The 22,285-nt window shown below is 34.2% G+C and overlaps 1 protein-coding gene and 1 long non-coding RNA gene across 2 annotated transcripts; both read left to right on the top strand.

Moving 5' to 3' along the window:
* The first annotated feature begins 3,723 nt into the window (after positions 1 to 3,723).
* On the top strand, positions 3,724 to 7,229 carry LOC110874552. Its single transcript, XR_002556045.2, has 3 exons — positions 3,724 to 3,873; positions 5,343 to 5,428; positions 7,023 to 7,229. It is a non-coding gene; the product is annotated as an uncharacterized LOC110874552 (long non-coding RNA).
* Positions 7,230 to 14,486: 7,257 nt separating this feature from the next.
* Positions 14,487 to 17,272, top strand: LOC110876147. The gene is made up of 3 exons (XM_022124324.1): positions 14,487 to 14,491; positions 16,663 to 16,783; positions 16,835 to 17,272. Exons 1-3 carry the CDS (start codon positions 14,487 to 14,489, stop codon positions 17,270 to 17,272), a joined length of 564 nt encoding a protein of 187 aa, XP_021980016.1.
* Positions 17,273 to 22,285: the final 5,013 nt, after the last annotated feature.

Here is a 22,285-nt window from a genome sequence, read left to right as displayed (position 1 = left end):
TTTGATTTGGTTGTTTGAATAACTGTATTGGATAAATGAGTATTTCGACTTTAATAGTTTGATCATGTGATATTGGACAATCATTCGTATCACCTCAATGTTTCCGTCATTGATTGGGGTGTTACAGATTTGGGAATTAGGTTATTAGACACATGACCTAGACTATACCCTTAGGACTCCAAGCATGAGTTATATTATCTTCCCTAGACTTTATTCTTCCTTATTCCTTGTCCGTATCTTTACTTTAATGCTACCATTGTAGAAGCTACCTTAATCTTAGCTTTGTCATAACCTACCTTTATGTTATACAAGCAATGAATACATATATGTAACAAGTATCTTGGTGGTAGTTGGAAACTTCTCTTGTTAACTCATAAATTAGAAGGTATCATGTCGATGGTAAAGTTCAGTGTTATAATGCATGACTTGTGGCTAAAGGTTACACACACAAATGTGTGGTTGATTGTGAGGAGACGTTTTCTTCCATTGAAAGAGTTGAGACTGATCGAATTGTTTTAGCTCTTGCAGCATAACAAGGATTATATGTATACCAATTTGTTGTTAAGTCAGTGTTTTTTAATGGGAAGCTGAATGATGATGTTTATGTGGCATAGTCTCCTTGGTTTGAAGAATAAGGGAAAATAAACCAAGTTATGTAAATACAAAAAAGAGGTACGCCATTGCGTTAAATGTTGGTAACATTGCTAGTTTCATGCAAAGGCCATAGTGTTTCATTTTGGAGCAGCCATTAAATATTTTTTTTTATAAAACCCGAAAACGTATATAGCTAAAATATTCTATACAAAATGTACATATATAACACTACTGAGCGAAAAGTTCGGGGGGTCAGGCGTGCCCCGGCCCCTTGAAAGCTGCGCCCTTGACTGATTGGGCTAGTTCAGTTGAAGATATGAATTGATATATTGCAGCTACACTGATTTCAACACTTAAAAAAACGATAAGTGATGGCTCTGTAAACTATAGAGGTGAGTATGTGGCAGCAAGCGCAGCAGTATGCCAAGTTACATGGTTGCAAAAGATCTTAAGAGAATTGTTTGAGCAGCAAGGTTGAACAACAATCTATTGTGATAACATGTCTGAAATTTTCTTGTCAAAAATTTTAAGGTTATTACCACAGAAGTAAGTATTTATATTAATTTTCATTTTTAAAGAACTTTGATTGACAACAAGCAAATTGAGTTGGAAGTCATACTACACTCAGGAGTAGGTTGGCGATATATTCACGAAGTCATAAGGAACATGGCATTTTGGTTATCTTTTGGGTAAACAAGGAGTGACAACTCCTTGAACAAAGATGGGATGTTGAGATCAATAATCCGACTCTTTCGGTATAGAGGGATGTTGAGATCAATAATTCAAAGAGTTTAAAATTTTGTATATTCGAATAATGTACTATTTATATTACGGTCTATTTAGTTGCTTGAGTCGGTATTTATAAGTTACGATTTTTAAAGAAATACTTTATATGAATGCTCTTATCCTATAGCATCATCTATATCTGGATGAGAAACCAAGACATCCTCTAGACTAGCTGACGCAATCTGCACAATTTGTCCAAATCCAACTTCTGTAAGTTGTATACTTTGTCAATTTTAAGGAATAAAAAATAGAACAAATGACATGCATTGTACCTTAAAACCTTAATTGATCCTATATATTAAAAACTTAATCTAATGAACAGTAAACTATAAATATAATAAAATATTATATACCCTTTTTTTATAGTTTTATTATCTTAATATTATAATAATTGTTATTTCCTTTACTTTTTAAGTCTGATAAGTTTGGTGTTAACCAGTACTTGTATCGAAAATACCGGTTCGTTATCGGTACATGAGGTAAAAACCAGCACTAGCTTATTACATAAACCGCCAAAAGTCGGTACCGGATTGAGTTTGATAGTCTTTTAGTTCGAGAAATTTGGTACTGCTACCCAGTACCATTTGCTCACGGGTACCGTACGACCACCAACGGTATCGTACAACTTTTTTTTAGTTTTAGGGGTAGGGATGAGCTCGATGCCAACTGATACCGAACCGGTATTGGTACCGAAAATACCGGTTACGGTATCGGTATATGAATGTAAAACGGGTAGCGAATCGGTACTAGGAACGCCAAACGTCAGTACCGAACTGTTACTTAGGATCTTTCGGTTCAGGAAATTCGGTACCGGTATCCATTACTATTTGCTCATCTCTGACTACGGGCTTCTACGGAACAACATCATTACCATACAACTTTTTTAGTTGATTTTCTTTCGGTTATTTTTTAGTGTTTTTTTCTACATTTTCTTTTTATTCTTTTCAGCGATTCCATGTGCAACGCGCTCGTAGTGATTTCAAACACATATAAACACAGACTAAATAACAAAATAAGTTCGCCGCAACGCGGCGACAGTTTTTATAACTAGTTTGTATTTAATAGCATACTAGTTTTTTTCACGTCGTGCGTTGCGGCGAAACCGAGCAAATAATAATGTAAAACAAACGTGATTTGAAAATGAAGCATATTGTTTAGAAAGGCAAACCATTAAAACGGTTTAGTTTATCATCGTACCGTTTTATGACACCAAATAAATAATTTATATAGAGTACAATTTTGTTTTTAACAAAACATATATATAACAGAATGTCGGGGAAAAAATCAAGCACAACTACGTACTTAAGTTTTTTAAAAAAAGTTACAAATGTAAATTATTAAAGATGTATCAAATTAATCGATAAATTAACATTTATTCTAAAAAAAGAATTATTAAAAAATGGTATAGGAAATATATGGTTTTAAAAAAAGGAAAAAAATTAAAATATGGTATTAAAAGTAAATATAATAAAAACTATCATAATATATTAAATAAAAGAAAAACAAAAAACTATATATTTTTATAAAAATAAAGTTACTATTAATCGTCTTTCGTCAACAAATACCAAATAAATATTTTATTTAGAGTACAACTTCGTTTTTAACAAAACTTATAACAGATTGTCGGGTAAAAAATCAAGCACAACTACGTACTTAAGTTTTTAGAAAAAAAAGTTATAAATGTAAATTATTAAAGAAGTATCAAATTAATCGATAAATTAATATATTTTCTAAAAAAAGAATTATGAAAAAATGTTATAGGAAATATATGGTTTTAAAAAAGGGAAAAATTAAAAATACGTTATTAAAAGTAAATATAATAATGAACTATTATAATAGGGAAAATCTTGAAAATAACCTTTGATCATTTTTTTTTCAAAAATAGCCATCTATTTCATGCCTCTGAAACGACTTAGGGTTCCCCCAATCTCTACTTCCCACGTGTCCGACAAACTCCTTGTAACACCCCGGAAACGGGATTGGTGATTAAAACACGTTAATAATAATGAACAGATAAAATACCATTAGTGGTAAAATTAACCAGGTGAATATTATGATTTAAACAAATAATCCTAATATTAATTAAAAGAAGAATAAATGCTTTGAGAAAAGTAAGTTTATAAGAAGCCCGAGTTAACAGGACTTAAAATAAAAGGGGTTATAACTCTCGGGACCCACTAAGTAACTAGGAATATCAACCTAGTTAGTTAAGTGTTTTAAAATAATGAAGGAACTTGATTATGTAACTTTTTATAACCTTTAGAAACTAGAGGGACTAAAAGGGTTAAGTGTGAAAGTAATTATTATTAAAACAAAAATAAAAAAAAACCAAACACACACAAAGTGTGTTCTGGTCGTGATTTACACAGGAGCAAAAATGGATTCTTGATCAAAACCCTAAATCACAAGAAATTCAGCCAAATCAAGGGAAATTAAGCTAGGAAATTGGGGCTTTAACTAAAATCATGATCACCTAGCTTAGGGGATCACAAGGTATGTTGAATTTTGAAGTTTGGTGATATTTTGAAATTTTGATGAACATGCATGAACGAAATTCTGGAATGAATGTTGAATATATGAATGATATTGAGTTGAAGCAATGTCTAGGAACAAACCCTAGTTGATAATTTGACGAATTAGTGATGAAAACTATGAAATTGATAATCACCCATATATGTGTTAAGTGGGTTTTTAGAACAAAGTGATGAACACAAGAATTTATATCCTGGCTTGTGAAAAATTGATGTTATGATGCAAGATTGATATTGTTTATGAGTGCTAGACATAAGGGTTTGATTTAATGATCAAAACTTGGTTAAAAATATTAGCCATGAACTAAATAGAAGAGGTATAGAAATCGTGCCCGCTAGGTGTTTGTTAAAATGCCTAAACGGATGTTTATATGTTGAAATTATGAAAGGAACACATAATTGGCTAATTTGACTAATTTCGTGTGATATGAAATGGTACGGGTTTTTAAACATGATGGTGTATGAGAATCACCAAATAGAACTTGAATATATATTAATTTTAGTTCTAGTTCTTAATTTGACAAAGATGAAGTTGAGAAGATGGTAAAATTAGGATTCATATGGTGACTTCTTGAAATAGATGATGTTTTTACATCCCTTAGCCTTCAATCACTGTGTTATAGGTTTCTAACCATTACCAAGAGTTTAATAAGGTTTATAGCCATGGAAATAGGTTGCATTTGATGGTTTAGGTCGAATTTGAAAGGACCCTAAACATGATTTCCGTAACTTTTTATATGGATTTTTACCAATCTTAAAAAAATCATATCAAATCAACCGTTTATCCGATTTGGGTGTTCTATACCTTTTCGGAAAGCTTATGGATTAAATTTGTACTATTTTCAATCATAAGAAACAAATGTGGTTGTTAACTAGGTCAAAAAGGTGAATTAAAACTGCTGTTCAGAAACCTTGAAAGCTGATTGAAAAATGAAAATATAGTTGCTGTGCTGATTTTATAAAAATCATATAAAATCATAGAAAATTCGTTAGAAGGTGTACCTTATATGCTTGCGAAGGTATTGTTTTCTACGATCCGTCTTTGAACATGTTAATCTAGTTCGGACTTTACATGGGTCATAATGGTCAATTACAGCAGCTGTATAGGAAATCGCTGCACATTAATAATGTTATTATTAATCCAGAAAAAGACATATGATTGCGTACACTTGATTTAGTCATGAAGTATTTATTGTTAGGGACAAATAACACTTTATATAATATGCTTAAAGTGTTCAAAATCACTTACTAACTAGTTTGTATAAGTAACTTGACTAACGAGTTAAACGATTAGTGAATGAAAAGAATTATGAAAAAAAATAGTTGTTGAATAAATAGCATAATTTGATGAATAAGTGTGTGAATCCATAAGGTGTAATGGTCATGTTAATGTTTGACTAATCGAATCATCTTGTGGATATGATATGGTAGTTTGACTCTGACAAGCTAGGTGGGAGCTTGGAAATGAACGGGTCAAGTGGATACAAGTTCTAGTATGAAGCTCGCAAGGATGCAAGGTAAGTAAATCTTACACTCCCTTTATAGAATGCCTAATTATAATAAAGGTTATGAATGTGTTAAGCTAAAGCTATAAATACGATGTTCCGATGTAGATTGATATGGGTCGGAACAAATGAAAATGATGAAAAACCATAATAAATGGTAAAAAGGGGTAAAATGGTAATTAAGTCATGCTACGACGAACAAACAAGTAGTTTTTGAAATCTTACCTTATGAGGTAACTTATAATGAGAAAAAGGGATAAAATAGTAAACTAGTCACGTGTTGCAAATGTAAGTTTTAAGTCAAAAGATACCCTACGGCGTAAGCCGAAATGGGTAAAATATGTAAGAAAAATGATCTTGTGGTAAAATCCTAAATGGGTCGGATGTGTGAATTGGTAATTAAAAACCATGTTTGTTATAAAGGTAAATGTTTGGTCACATAGGCCAAACGGGTCAAATGATGGTAATAACACCATTTGACAATATCGACTAACATTTGGTTGTCAAGTTATATGCTCACATGAGTGAACAGGAATTGGCAAATTTCGTCGCTATAAAGTAGCGGCTAATTAAAGTGAGGTATAAAACGGGCCTATATGTTGACCCGAGCCAGGTACGCATAAATAGGTTATAGTTAAGAATGAGATTTTGGTCAAATAATTAGGGAGTCCTTTGTAGAAAAATGAGGGACTAAAAGTTGACCAAAAAGCCCTTGATGGGTGAACCGGGTAAACGACCTTTAAAAGATGTTTAGAATAAGCATTATGATCTATTGAATCCTTAGGATAAGCATATAAATAAATGATACGAAATGTTAGAGTCAAATGAACTGAAATGGGTATTTTCCGCAAAAATGTCAACCGAGGGATAAAACTCAGAATAAACGGTTTGCCACACTAAATCCACCACAATTTTAATGTGGTGGATGACAAGTCGATAATCAAAAGTGGAGGTAGGATGTAAACCAAGATGAAGTGTGATTTAAGCTTAAAAGTGTCTGAATACCCTTAATGGGTCAAAATGAGTAAATATGTAAAACGGGTTAAGAATACATAAGAAACCCGTAATTTGAACTTTGAATAATAGTAAACAGATATAACGGGATGTTCATGATATTTTAAGGGTAACAAACAAGTTTGTTTAATAAAATCATGAACGGGTCGAAAGAGTTATAATTGAATTTCAAGCTTCGAGCTTGAAATCTATAATTTTTTTGAATTCAGATGTTGGATTTTTACTCCATGAGATGAAGAATTAAATTACGAACACGTAGGAAAAAGAATCACGTAAATTGGATAAGTAGAACAAAAGTTATGACATTTTAAAGTTCTATTTTCGATTAAAACTATAGCTGGGTAGATATACAGCTCCCAGACATGGAATCGCTAGAAAAGAGTCTCCCCCGAGCCACGCGACGGGTAACGTTGTCTGGGTCGCGACACGTGACAGACGTCGCGACACGCGACACATTGAGATGAGTCTTTCGCGACACGCGAGAGACATAAAAGTCGGAAAAATTATTTTGTTTGATTGTTTGATGCGTAGAACTTGTTTAAACTTATATTTAAGTTATCAAAACTAACTTTTATGTTGGTTTTGATCATAGGTGGATATCAAGAGTACCCGGATGAAGATCAAGCGAAGAGAAAGAACCGAACACATGAAAAAGAAGCTTCCGCACGGTGTGTCGTCGTAACTTTCAAACGACGACTAAATTACATTATGTTGTATTATTTTTAAATTGTAAAAGTTTTAATTAAACTGAAATTTTAAACGCATTTGTAATCATAATTACAAGTTTATTTTCGTAATCTATACGAAAACATTTAAAATAATAGCAAGGGTGTTACACTCCTGAAACGGCTCAGAGCAGTTTCAAACGTCGTCATTCGTTTGAAAGATCTCAGCCGAGTCGTTTCAATTGGCTTGCGGGTTGAGCCGGTTCACTGGGTGGCGAGCCGGTTGAAAGTTCTCAGCCGAGATCTTTCCACACGGCTGAAGCCGTTTTAGCATCTCAAGCTTGTTGAAAGTTCTCAGCCTAGCCGTTTCCACAAAGCGTAAGCCGTTTCCGTACATTTTTGAGTCGTGCCCGTACATTTACGATCGGTTTTCGTAGTGTGTCATGTTTTTAATATTTCTTTGAATTACCTCATAGTATCTAAGTTTAAAAGTTTTTTTTGTCACAATCAGTAAAATCATGTTTTGTGGTAGTTAATTTAAAAATATGAAGGTTAAGTTTGTTGTGTATAGGGGCGGAAAGTGGCTGGTTGTTAACGGGAACATCGAGTATCTTGCTGATGCCGGTGCTAGTAGACGTGATTTAGAGATTGAAACCAATGATTCATACATCAGTCTTTTAAGTTATGTTTCTAAGATATGTGATATTCCAAACATTACGCGGTTGTCCTACCGGATGTCTACGCTTACTGATCCGATCGATATAATTAATGATCATGATCTTACATTTTTATTTAATTTGGCGATGCAAAATCCTTTTGAATTATATAAATTATACGTCATTGAAGAGTCTGGTGTTGGTTCATCTAGTTTTGCATCTTTAAACCATTTCAAAGTTCCTGATTTAAATATCTCTTTTAATGAAGATGTTGATTTTTTAAATGAGTATGGTCCAAATTTTGATAATGTTTTTGCAAAATCAATCCCCTCTAACTTACCAAGTAAGATACAATCAGGTTCTTCATCAATTGTGTTTGAGCCAGGCCATATATTCAATAACAAAGAAGAGATGAAGATTGAGTTGGAAAAAATGTTTGTTAGAACATTTTGACTTTAAACTAGATAGATCTTCTAAAACACGATACGAAGTATCATGTCTGGGTGATGGTTGTGAGTGGCAATTTAGGGCATACACTGTCTCTGGTTGTAGTTTATTTTTTGTTAGACATATGAATGATACACACACCTGTTTGAAGACGCTAACATACCCACATCTTCGTTAGGCAAATCCAAAGGTTTTGGGTCACTATTTAAAGGAACCATTAAAAGACAACGGTAGAATCTATCATTGCAAAGAGATAGTCAAAGATTTTAGACAAAGATTCCAGGTTGAGATAAGTAACCTTCACACTTGGCGTGGGAAAAGCCATGCACTACAGCTTCTACAAGGAACAAGCCAAGATTCGTTTGCAGAACTACCAATTTACTGTTATAATCTGGAGCGTCCAAATTTGGGAACCGTTACTCACATCTTGACTGACGAAGATAGTGGGTTTGAAATGGTTTTTGTGGCGATAGGTGCTGCGGTAAGTTATGCGGTTTACTTTTTATTTGTCATTGTTAAACTAAATCAATGTTGTCCTTATTTTGTAATTATTTATTTTCAGATTCGTAGTTTTATGTTTAATCTAAGACTAGTCGTTATCATCGATGTCGTCCACTTAAAAGGTGAATTTAAAGGAACATTGTTTTTAGTGGTTGGCATGGATGGAAATAACCAGATTTTACCAATCACTTATGGAATAGGAAAATCAGAGGATGGTGAATCTTGGACATGGTTTCTCTCAAAGCTCAGAGAGTATGTTGGTGAAATACCAGATATGGCGATCATATCGGATAGGGTGAATTCTATACACGTAGCTGTTAGAAATGTGTTTCTACATGTTTATCACGGGTTGTGTTGTCGTCATTTAACGATGAATTTACGTTTACTGTCGAATACAAAAAAAGAATACGAGGCGCTGCCGTGTCTGGCAAATAATCGACAAAGTTTACACCAACACAGAGCAGGTAGATGGGCAATTCAAGACGACGAAAGTGAGAATTGGTCAAAAGATGTTGCCACATTCTACAGCAATGGGCACGCCCCGTTCTGTTATTCAGCTGTTTTCCCACGATCAATAGAGCTAGAGAAAAAATTCCGGGGACACTATTAGGGCTTCATTGTAACGGCTCCCTAATTCAACAGTTAATTATTCTTCGATCTTCTTTCCATCATTATTTTAATTTTTTTCTTACTATGTTAAATTTAAATGTCAATTTATACAGCATATTGAAGGATGGGTTGGAAGACTAATGGCTTTGAGAAGTAGAAAGCTTCAAAGGGATCCAATGTTAAATTTGCGGTGGACAATTCTTCCACCACAATTTTATGAGACATTATGTGACAACCGGGAAAAATAATGGTAATTCCGTACAACTTAATCGCTTAATTAAACACTTAATTTCGTTCGTCACAATTTAATTAATGCGTGATTAGGTCATGTAAAGTCTAGCAATCATAGGACATGGTTAAATACGTCAAACAATATCAATACAACCGCCGTGTCGCGAGAAAACTGCAAACTATGTCCAAATATTTTGGCAAAATGCTGAAAACACTATTCACCGGAACACACTATTCATGCCAGCAAGTTCCGAAAACTTTCTGAACAAGCGACGAATGGCATAAAAGGATTTTATAGTTGAAATACAAACAAAAATCCCTAATTAGGGACACCAAATACTGTTTTTGGTAATTTTTTTATAAAATACATAGCTATATAAGCTAAATCATGAGATACTTAGGCATTTAGGTTAATTAGGAAAATTAAGGGTTAATGATAGTTTAAGGTTATAAACAAAGTCTAATTAGTTTACTAGTTTAGTGGGTATAAGTTTTGGATGGTAAAAATACCACTAGTTCGCTCACCGGTTCGATATCGGGTGATATACGAAAGTTGTAGTGTAGTAACAGGAGCTACGGTTTTAATTTACCATCGATGCTACTGTAACGCTCCACTTTTTTGTAACTTTCCTAATTTAGAAATCGTGTCTTGTAAATCTATTTTTGGAAGCTTGTCTCTTTCGAAATCATAACTCGTTGTATCGTCGCAAATCCAAGACTTTAATCGTTGTCAAAACCGAGATTTGAATCATTCGTATTTCCTTGCATTCACGTTATACACCTTTTATACAAGTTCGTACATTTGAATTTGTTAAACATATGGCACTTTATTCACAATTTGTGCTAAACACGTTAAACTTGCAAACATGTAACTTATATGCTCAATTTAGGTAATTCGATACTTAATCTCGACAAATATACGTGTTTATACTTCTTTTATATGGGTTTTATGTTATAATTACACCTCACACCCTTAGGTATAGTCCTTTATACATAAAAGGCCTTAATCTACCTTGAATCACATTAAAAGCATCAAATATGAAAGCACAAGGACCATTTATGGCAAATAACAAACAAATTCTTGAACCACAAGGGCTCGCGGCCCGCGAAGCCCCCCTCTGGCCGAGTCGCGCCCCGCGAAGAAGACGAATCCGTAGAACAGCCTTTCCAGCTTCGGGATTGGGCGAAAATTTGTGTTTTGTTGAGTTGTTTTTGTGTTTCTTACATTAATTACTCAACTACACTTAATCCTAATGCTTCCCTATAAAACCCAAGCATTTTCCACACATCATCCACTTTACAAACTCACAAATGCACTCTCAAATCACTCCTAAATCAGCTGAAATCAGTAGCAAAAGACAAGAGATAGGCAGATTCGTATCAAGTCACTAAAGTGAGCATAACTTCTTCATTTTTCAACCTTTTTCATTGATTCTTCTTTCTAATCACTTGGAACAACCCTAGGTATGTTTCCACAGGTTTTCCATGGAAAACCAAGGCCTGAAACATCACCGAAACAGGCTCCAAAGTGAAGTAAACTTTCTGTTTTGATTTAATCACTTGTTAAACTACTTAAACTTGAGGTTTCTCATACACATTCCTATGTCCTTATGCTCATAATCAAGTCTATGGTTAGTTGGGCTTAAAAACTAGGTTGTGGCATGTAAAATTAGAGGTTTAAACCTTATAAACATTCTGTTTTATTAGGGTTTTAACCCACAAGTGATGAACAAGTCCAAGACTTGAAGATTGTGTGATTATAAGGTTAGCTTGGGCTATCCTACTTGAAAATCCACACATCGCTTGATGTTTTCTTAGATTAGTTGTAGTATTTCATTGTTTATTTTGTATATTCTTGACCCTCCTTGTTGTCTATGACAACTTGTGTAGTGGTGAATACCAAAGAGGTTCCTAAATGGAAGATTTATCTTCCTACCTCATGCATGACTTATATGATGTTCTTGTTGAATTATTGGACTTGTAATCTATGATATGAACTATATACCCTATATGATATCTAAGTAACCAAACCCTTGATGATAGCCTAGTGGTTATTTGTCAAGTGTTAAGTTACATCATCTAAGACCATGATACTTGTTACGATTCTAATGGGCATTTTGACCCATGAAAACATTCAAACTCTTTTGAGTTTCATAGTGTCAAGGACAAGTATTATGTGTGCTAGGTGATTACTTTCTCATATGTCGACTTTAATACACTTTAAACTCCGAATCCTTAAACCCGAATATAAATTTCCCTTAAACTCCAAACCAAACATGTTCGTCCTTATAGTCTCGACAACTTCGTCACATTGGATAATCGGAAAGCGTATGCAATTTTGTGAGTATACTCGAACCCATTTTACTTTTAAAACACTTTTGGGTGCAACATGTATTCTATATAAAAACACGAAACACTTGAAACTATTTGAATCACACTCTATCCATGTTTAAACATGAAACTATATGATGCTTGTTAATCTCGTATGCTATGTAAACTTTTCGTGTCGATATGCTCATTAACTTTGTACAAGCCTACCTTAACAATTATAGCACTATAGGATTAACGCACCGCCCACGAGTCTTGGGGTATTGTTAAGTTAAACATGTTAACCTCCCGTTATTATTTGGGATAGGCAAAATTAACGTGTTGGATACTTGGGATTGAACATATTGTACACCGTTTCAGCATATTAGTAACTTGCATATTGTTATTCATGTTGGATACAAGCACGTTAAACATTTTTATTCAATATTATGCTCAGTATGAAAACTTGTATGCTCGCCAACTTTTTGTTGATATATTTTAATACATGTTGCAGGTTGATAGACAAGATGATGCTAAGTGAAGAAACAAGATTTAGGTGGACTTAGAAACACACTTACTCACTTAGATTAATTTATTTTGTCAATGTATGTTGAAACGTTGTTGTTTATGTTTGATTCTTGTATGACATTTTTAGCAATTTATGAAATTTAATTTAAATTATATTGTCACATAGTGTTATGATGTTTTGAGCAATTTGTTCGTCTCATCCGATGTTTCCGCCACCAGTTGGGGTGTGACAGCTACGACATCTATCAAAGGCATTAACGACACCAAGATATCGCTAACTAGTTCGCTAGGTGATTCGTTTAGGCGTTAGAGTGGTAAAAATACCACTTACTAGCTCGTTGGCGTAAATTCGGATAATTTGTGTAAGTTTCGAAGTAGTACCGAAAGCTTGTGTTTCGGATATCCCATTGATATCCCCAAGCTTATTTAGGGTGTAAAATATTATTTACAAGTCCTACGGACATTAAAATGCTGAATTTTAGTGTCGCGGACATTTTATTTTGTTACAGTTTAAAGCGGAATGGACAAATTGTAATTATTAGCGTTTAGCGGAAAGTAAATTCATCATTAAAATGCACCTCGTATTCTTTTTTTTTATTCGACGGTAAACGTAAATTCATCATTAAATGGCGTCAGCATAACCCGTGATAAAACATGTGGAAACACGTTTCTAACAGCTACGCGTATAGAATTCGTCCTATCGGATATGATCGCCATATCTGGTATTTCACCAACACACTATCTGAGCTTTGAGAGAAACTATGTCCAAGATTCACCATCCTGATTTTCCTATTCCATAAGCGATTGGTAAAATCTGGTTATTTCCATCCATGCCAACCGCTAAAAACAACGTTCCTTTAGATTCACCTTTCAAGTGGGCGGCATCGATGATAACGATGGGTCTTAGATTAAACATAAAACTACGAACCTGAAAATAAATAATTACAAAATAAGGACAACATCGATTTAGTTTAACAAAGACAAATAAAAAGTAAACCGTATAAGTTACCACAACACCTATCGCCACAAAAACCATTTCAAACGGACTATCTTCTGCAGTCAAGATGTGAGCAACGGTTCCCGGATTTGAACGCTCCAGATTGTAACAGTAAATTGGTAGTTCCGCAAACGAATCTCGGCTTGTTCCTTGTTGAAGCTCTAGTGCATGGCTTTTTCCACGCCAAGCTTGAAGGTTACTAATCTCAACCTAGAATCTTTGTCTAAAATTTTGACTATCTCTTTGCAACGATAGATTCTACCGCTGTCTTTTAGTGGTTGCTTTAAATAGTGTACCAAAACCTTTGGGTTTGCCTGACGAAGATGTGGGTATGTTAGCATCTTCGAACAGGTGTGTTTATCATTCATATGTCTAACAAAAAAACAAACTACAACCAGGGGCAGTGTATGCCCTAAATCGCCACTCACAATCATCACCCAGACATGATACTTCGTATCGTGTTAGAAGATCTATCTACTTTAAACTCAAAATGTTCTAACCAACTCAATCTTCATCTCTTCTTTGTTATTAAATATATGGTCTGGCTCAAACACAACTGATGAAGAATCTGATTGTTTCTTACTTGGTAAGTTAGAGGGGATTGATTTTTCAAAAACATTTTCAAAATTTGGACCATACTCATTTAAAAAATCAGAATCTTCATTAAAAGAGATATTTAAATTAGGAACTTTGAAATGGTTTAAAGATGCAAAACTAGATGAACGAACATCAGACTCTTCAATAACGTATAATTTATATAATTCAAAATGACTTTGAATCGCCAAATTAAATAAAAATTTAAGATCAGGATCATTAATTATATCGATCGGATCAGTAAAAGTAGACATCCGGTAGCACAACCGTGTAATGTTTGGAATATCACACATCTTAGAAACACAACTTAAAAAACTGATATATGAATGATTGGTTTCAATTTATAAACCACGTCTTCTAGCACCGACATCAGCAACATACTCAATGTTCCCGTTAACAACCTGCCATTTTCTGCCCCTATACACAACAAATTTAACCTTCATATTTTTAAATTAACTACCACAAAACGTGACTCTAGACAAAAAAAAACTTTTAAATTTAGACTTTATCAGATGTGCACTATGAGGTAATTCAAAGAAATATTATAAACCTGACCCACTACGAAAACAACTCGTAAATGTACGGACACGGCTAAAAAATGTACGGAAACGACTTCCAATTTTCTTGTACGGAAACGGCTTACGCTTTGTGGAAACGGCTAGGTTGAGAACTTTCAACAGGCTTGAATGCTAAAACGACTTCAGCCGTGTGGAAAGATCTCAGCTGAGAACTTTCAACCGGCTCACCACCCAGTGAACTGGCTCAACCTACAAGCCAATTGAAACGGCTCGGCTGAGATATTTCAAACGAATGACGGCGTTGAAACGAGTCTGAACCGTTTCATGAGTTTGTCGGACACGTGAAAGCAGAGATTAGTGGAGCCCTAAGCCGTTTCAGAGACATGCCGTTTCAAATGGCTATTTAAAAAAAAAAAATTGGTTAAAGGTTATTTTCGAGAGTTTCCCATTATATAATTTGTGCAGGTCAACAAGGAATAAAAAATTGAACAAATGACATGCATTGTACCTTAAAAGCTGCATTTGTATTTAACTAGTAGATGCCCCGTCCGCGTTGTGGGGCGAAGGCCGAATAATTCTCAACCAATTAAAAAAAGGCTATTATAATTTTCCTAGGAAAAAAAACGATGATAAGACCGTAGTAAACCAATTAAAAAAAAAGTTTATAGTTTTGGTAAAAAAACCAAAACAACGGGAAAAACGTAATTTTTAACTGAGGGCCAAATCATAAATTTAATTCGGGGATAAATTGTAAAGTAAATGGACAAACGGGGGAGTGCGAGGAAGTTGCCGGCACGACTATAATTTTACACTGGGGGCAAAATTGTAATGTCACCAGGAAAGCAAATAAAAACAATGGGGAAAATGTAAACTTAAGTTGAGGGTAAAATGGTAACTTGACTGTGAGAAAAAAAAAGCTAATGACAAAAGTATAAATTTATACGGGGCAAAATCGTAATTTTGAACCGATGGCAAAATTGGATTTTTTTAGCCAGGAGCAAAAGCGTAATTTTTTTTAAGTGGGGGCAAAAACATAACTTTGGACTGATGGCAAAATGGTAAATTTAAGAGATAAAAACTAATGGCAAAACTGTAAACTGCAACGGGTCAAAATCTTAATTTTTTACCGGGGAAAAATTGAAATATTTAGCTGAGAGCATAAGCGTAAATTTATTTTTAAGCGGGAGCGAAAACATAATTTTTAACTGATAGCAAAATTGTAATTTTAAAAAGGGATAAAATCGTAAATTTGTTGAGCCAATAGAAGAGTGTCAGGCACCTGCCTGACACTGTTAGAGCTGCCGCCCTTTTTGCCCAATTGAAGGGCCTCACTATTCAATTCTGACGTGAGCCTCTTGTGATTGTGATTGTAGTAGTTTAAATTTAAATTTAAATTAAATAACATCTATGTGCCGGTCAACAATATACAAATAACCATGATGGTCAAAACAATATATGCGACCATCCACTCCACATTTTATAGATATTTTAGCAGAACTCCACATCAAATATATTATGAATTAAAATAATAATAGAAACATTAGATAATAATAGAAATATTATGAATTCCCATGGTATGTAAATTTAACGTTTAAAAAAAACTCACTAATAGAAACGTGACCTGTATTTGACTACCAATCCAACAAATATACAAAAGTGACTTAAATTTCATAATTTCAGGCCCTCGATCGTAACCAAAAGTCTCCCGGTAACATTATCTACAACTTTGGCTTGCATGGCACGTATACATGTCACGTTCAATATTTGAATTAATGTTTTCGAATAATGAAATTGTTTAGTCAAGATATTGACTGGGTCATCGCATAGCTTTAGGATAGTGTGTGTGTGTTTCCTATTCAACTAGTTTGCAAGCTTTTCAAGATTAATTAAATAGGGCTGAAAAACATAATCTTTAGTGTAAAGTGATGGAAGCTTGTCATGGTAAGGCTAACCATAAAAGCTTCCTTCCGTTTAACGGTAACATCGCGGGGCATTGGAAAAATGTGGTAAAGTTGTTATATAAATTAAAACTAAATGGGAGGGGGTTAAATAGGTTAATCTTGGGTAAGGTGGGGAATAGGGATGATACTCATTTTTGGATCGATTCCTGGATGGGTGATCTCCCCTTTATGGAAAGATGGCCGCTTTTGTTTGGTTTGGAGATGTTTAAATTATGCAGGGTTGCTGAGAGATTAGAAGTGGATCAAGGAAATGGAGTTTTTACTTGGCAATGGTCTAGACAACCAGAGTCCGAAGAGGAGTTAAAGGAATGGCAGGAGTGCAAGGATGTTCTCAGCACTGTTAGACTTTCCAGCGAAAAGGACAAGTAGTACTGGTTTGATGATAATCAGAACGGTTTCTCGGTGAAGGCGGTCAAAAAATCTTTGATAGTGGAAAGAGGAACTAATCACCCTCCTAACTTTACATGGTGTAAATGGGTGCCCATCAAATGCAATATTACGGCTTGGAGAGGCAACTTAGACAGACTTCCAACGAGAGTAAACTTAAGAAGACGGAATGTGGACATACCATCGGTCATGTGTCCTTTATGCGGCGATTACGAGGAGACGGTGGACCATTTATTCACTGCGTACTCGGTGGCTATCCGGGTTTGGTCGGCTTTCAACGTTTGGTGCAACATCCCGCCGCTCTTCTTTTTTGAGTTTAAAGACATATTAGATAGTCACAAGCTCATAAGGAACGGTATTCAGGCGGAAAAAATCTTCTATGGGCTGGTTATTATAGCATGCTGGTGTATATGGAAAGGCAGAAACGATACCGGTTTTTAACCAGAGGAAATGTAGTCCGGGTGACATATTTGGGGAGATAAAATCTAGAGGTTTTGCGTTGGTTAAGAATAGAACTTCCTGTAATTATATTATTTGGGCGGACTGGTGTAAATACCCGATGTACATGTTGTATTGTTGCCCTTTGTCCGTTTAGGTCGGGGGTGCCTTTGTTTGTTTGCTCTTTTGCCCGTTTGGGTCGAAGGTTTATTTGAATGAAGTATATTTAAAAAAAAAAGTTATTTTAAAGTTATGAGTACCAACATGCCATATATCATTTTATATACTTAAAAAAACATTTTAATGATAGTCAAGATGATTATGGTTTCCATAAAAAATCAGTGATTATTAATTATGTTGTAGCTAAGATGTGGCTAACCCAACCCAATTGATAGAAGTACATGTCTCTCGAAGCGGAAATCATTTGTTCAAATTTGGGCAACAAATGTTAATTAGATTAACGATGTAAAATAGTGTAGGCGCAAGTTCTAAAAAATAAATAAATAGAATTATGTTGCAGTAAACCAAAAGGGTGCATGTGGAAGTAAGTGATGTCTTACAAAATTCTTTTTCAAAAAGATATATATCCAGTTTGTGGTTTAGTAATGGATAAATAGTCAGCAAGAGAATTTACTCAAAACAACATTTTTGAAACAGAAAGTTTTGTTCTAATAGAAAAATATTACATGGCCAGATGGCTTTCTTTTAGCACGTTTCAGTAAAGTGTGCATATGGTTGAAAAGTTTTATGTAATTAGCACGTTTTAGTAAAGTGTGCATGGTTCAAAAGTCTTATGTAAAACAAAAATCATATCACAATATTCTAATATTTATGTGTATTAAGTCCAAGACTAAGTCCAACAATCTACAACGTATTTAATGAAACTGTGTCCACATAGTCCAGAGCTTCTTATTTTGACCAAAACAATATATTTCCAGTTATTATCTAAAAAACATTAGAGTAAATACCAAAATATAGTTCATGAGGAATGGACACTTTAGTGTGTTACATCCACAATAACTTTTTTTTTATATCCACATACCTAACGTTTTATTTTTGTTGTAATTTCCGCCAAATCACAAATCCAATTAAAACCTTCATTAAATCAAGGGCTTTATTCTAGTTGTTCCGGTTCGGCTCAAGTGCCACGAATCCAAATAACAAAAGCCCTATGGTGCGGAACCAGAATTTTTTTAGACGTCGATGACGTTGAGACCACGTTGAAATAGTCGTTAGGACTTTTCAAATTGGATTAAAACATACATCATCTGAACCACACATTTATTAAAGATGTAGAGTGTTCATTCTTCTGATATAAAAATTCTAGAATTTGAATAATTTATTTGATATGAAGTTGATAATTGTCTTTTAAGAGTTTTGGGTTAAATAAATGGGAGATATGGTTTAAAAGAAAAAAAAAAACTTTTCAAAATTCGTTTTAATGCATTAGAATAAAACCCACTTTAGATGTTCAAAATGCTTCTGATTTAACGACACATTTTAATAGGGATTACGAATATGATGGAAATGGCAACAAAGTTCAAAAGTCAGTTGTACAGATACAAAAAATATATATATATATATATATATATATATATATATATATATATATATATATATATATATATATATTTAATGTAATAAGAAAAAAAGTGGCTAAACTTTTGGGACGATTTTGAAATTTTATTCCAAAATATTATGATTCCTTTTATGGTCTTAGTAGTTCAAAACCGTACCAGCTTTGACAATTTTTACATAGATTCCAAGAACACAAGTCGATATAATAATTGAAGAAATCCATAGCTATAACCAAAAACCACATAATCGTGACAGTAAATCCAAACAAAATAGTTAGGGCAACATGTGGAATGTGGATGATGATGATTTAAGTTAAAGATGAAACCAAATTTGTTTTTGCCATATGTTTTACCAGTTACGTAAAATCCTACACGCAAATGACTTTTGCGCTTGAAATTTTATTACTAGTTATTTTCTAACCTGACTTTTCATCGTTGTTTGTGACTAATCATTTTGTGACAACTTTGCGACTGAAATTGCAATTCTAGTTTTTACTAGCTATTGAGATTAGAACCACTTAACTTTAGTGACTTTATATTGAGGCTAACCTTATTAGCAACCAAATGTTTTAAAACCAAGATTGCGATTGAAATTTTTTGGAAACCGAAATTTAGACCGCATAAAGCTCATATCAAACAGTTTGCATAAATTCAAGGGTGCTAAACAAGCCGTGTTTGCATATCCAACCCGACACGAAATAGAAAAACACAACTCGATCTAGAAAATCGTGTTAGACATATAATCCGAACACGACACGAACATCCGAAGTTTGACTCGAACACGACCTATTTAACCCAAATTTTTTTATCTTTTTTTTTCGCACAGAAAAACTATAAATTTACATTTTTTTTTTCAAATAAACAAATACAAATACGTTTAAAAAAGTACATTATAATTATATAGTTTCATGTTAATTTCTCTTTTATATTTTTGCATAAAATACACAATTATATTAATATGTGACATTAAACATATATTAAAAATGAAAAATAACGGGTTAACACTTTAACTCCCAAACCCAGAGCGTTAAACTAAAATGAAAAATATACTGGCTTAAATCCATATATACTAAACTCAAACCCATAAATTCCATATTAGGTTCGTGTTGTGTCAAAACTTAGACCCCTACATTAATCAATAGGTTATACAATTTCCGAAAATATTACAACGTATATTAAAATGATATACATCCAAATAATAGTGTTTACAAAGTAATACAAGCATAAAGTTGTATCAGGTATTAAATTGTTTTTCTCCGCACTTTCTTTAATGTTGGCAGCCAAAGTCATAAGTTTTGCGTTATCTATTAGGCTGGACGGTATGGGGACTGTCCAGCATCATCCTCCATCCGTCGCCGTCCCCCTCTCCATTACTGGCCATCCGTCGTCGTTCCTCAAGCGTCGCCAACGTCGGGGTCAGGACATTTGGGACGCTCACAAAAGGACAAAAAAGTTAGGGTTTCACCAACATCCAGCCAAATACCCATCACCACCACCGGTGGAACCGCCAGGGATGATGCCGCCGCTTGACGGCGGCGTATAGCGAAGAAGGAGCGGAGTGTTTGGCTGTCATCACCGGTCGTGTTCAGTCCCTATCATCATCACCTTCTGTAGCTCAATCGGAACTCTCATCTACACCTCTGTGCCCTACTTCCGTTTCCGATCAACTACCGATCTCCGGTAAGTGTCTATTGAAGCCTTAATTTTTCTTAATTTGCTTCTGCAATTAATTTTGTTGAGATTTTCTACTGTAGTTGTGTATCTGTTAGTGTTTTTAGATATTTTATGAAGATTTTGATTCTATTGATGTCCTGTTAGATCTCGATTTAGGTTGATTCATTGCGGTAATGAACTGATTTTGTGTTGATTACGTAGTTGACATTCATCAAATTTGCTACATCTCTGATTGATTGATCCGTAATTGTTCATAATTTGCTTATATGATCAATTTTCTCGAGGTGTTTGTTCTGCTGTATCTATGAGGATATTTTGTGAAATTTTGATCGGAGATAGCAAATTTGTTCTATTGAAAGCCTGTTAGATCTCGAGTTGTTTGATTCATTGAAGTTACGAACTGATTTTGTGTTGTTTGTGTTGATTCTGTAGAACAAACTCCACTAATTCCGAACAGTGCTGCTCCACATGTGGCTACATTCGTTATGGAAGCCTCGCTTCATGACTTCCTTGTGCAATGATATGTCACTAGTTTGATTAAAAAAATAAAAAATATAAAAGTGGTGGGGTAGGATCATCTAGGACCATCCTCCATACCCTCTAGTTTTGTGGGATGGACCATCCTTGGGAGGACTATGATGTGGCGCCTACGTGGCGGATCATCCTCCCTTGGAGGACCATCACCATACCTTCTAGCCTTAGACCATGCGTAGTGGGCATTATTCACCCTTGGGTGTTTTGCGCCATGTGGCAGCCCAGTCAGCAATGGAGCATTATTGGGTGTTTTCTAAAATGGGTGTAGTGGGGATAGGGCATTATTGGGCATTATGTTTTGTAATAAAATAAAATAAAAAAAAATTAAAATTCTTATTGGCCAATTGATGCAAAGTGAAATATGATTGGACAATCACATGGCCCATCCAGCGTTTTTTATAAAACGCCTAAACCAAAAAGGACCCAAACACGCCCACATGTAATGGAGGTGTCGGCGTGATCCGGCGTTTTGGGGCGGTATCAGGGAGGAAAAACGCTCCAGGACGGTAGGTCTTAGTGGAGCTATCGTATTAACTAGCCACTTTAGTGGCCAAAGTAACATAACATAGAAGTGAGTAATGAGATTGAGAACCATTCAAGAAAATGGTATTTCTTTTCAAGTAAAGTCATAGAAGTGAGTAATGAGATTGAGAACCATTCAAGAAAATGGTATTTCTTTTCAAGTCAAGTCACACATAATCTTTGTAACACAAATTTTTGAAGGAATTTAATGACTTTAGCTTTATGTTTATCATAAAAAAATATGCAAACGCTACTGATATTTTTAGGTAGTTTTTTTCCGACAATTTATTTGGCCGTTAATCTGGAGTTCTGTTTTATCTTTTAATAAAAACGTGTATTACACGCGTCGAATACTGATCAAGATATGATTCATAAATCTCTAAATAATATACGTGTATCTTAATTTTTATTTGGTGTTTTCATACAGTTACATTATATATATTTATTTTGATTTAAGAGTTAAATACATTATAAATGAATGTTTCAATGTTTGATTTTTATACGTTTAAGCGATCTATGAATAAGGTGTTATTCTAAATGTTGGTAGTCGATAAGATTCATAGGAATTAATCTAAACTAAGAGTATTATGAATGATTGGTTGTTACCTGAGATGAAAGGATAAAAGCATTAGATGCATTGTTTATAAATATTCATTGGAAAAATGTTGCCATATAGTTCCAGATGACAATTCTTCTTGACTCAAAAGTT

The sequence above is a fragment of the Helianthus annuus genome, chromosome 3 (assembly GCF_002127325.2).
Source record: "Helianthus annuus cultivar XRQ/B chromosome 3, HanXRQr2.0-SUNRISE, whole genome shotgun sequence".
Lineage (NCBI taxonomy): Eukaryota > Viridiplantae > Streptophyta > Magnoliopsida > Asterales > Asteraceae > Helianthus > Helianthus annuus.
This window is presented reverse-complemented; position numbering and strand designations above follow the sequence as displayed.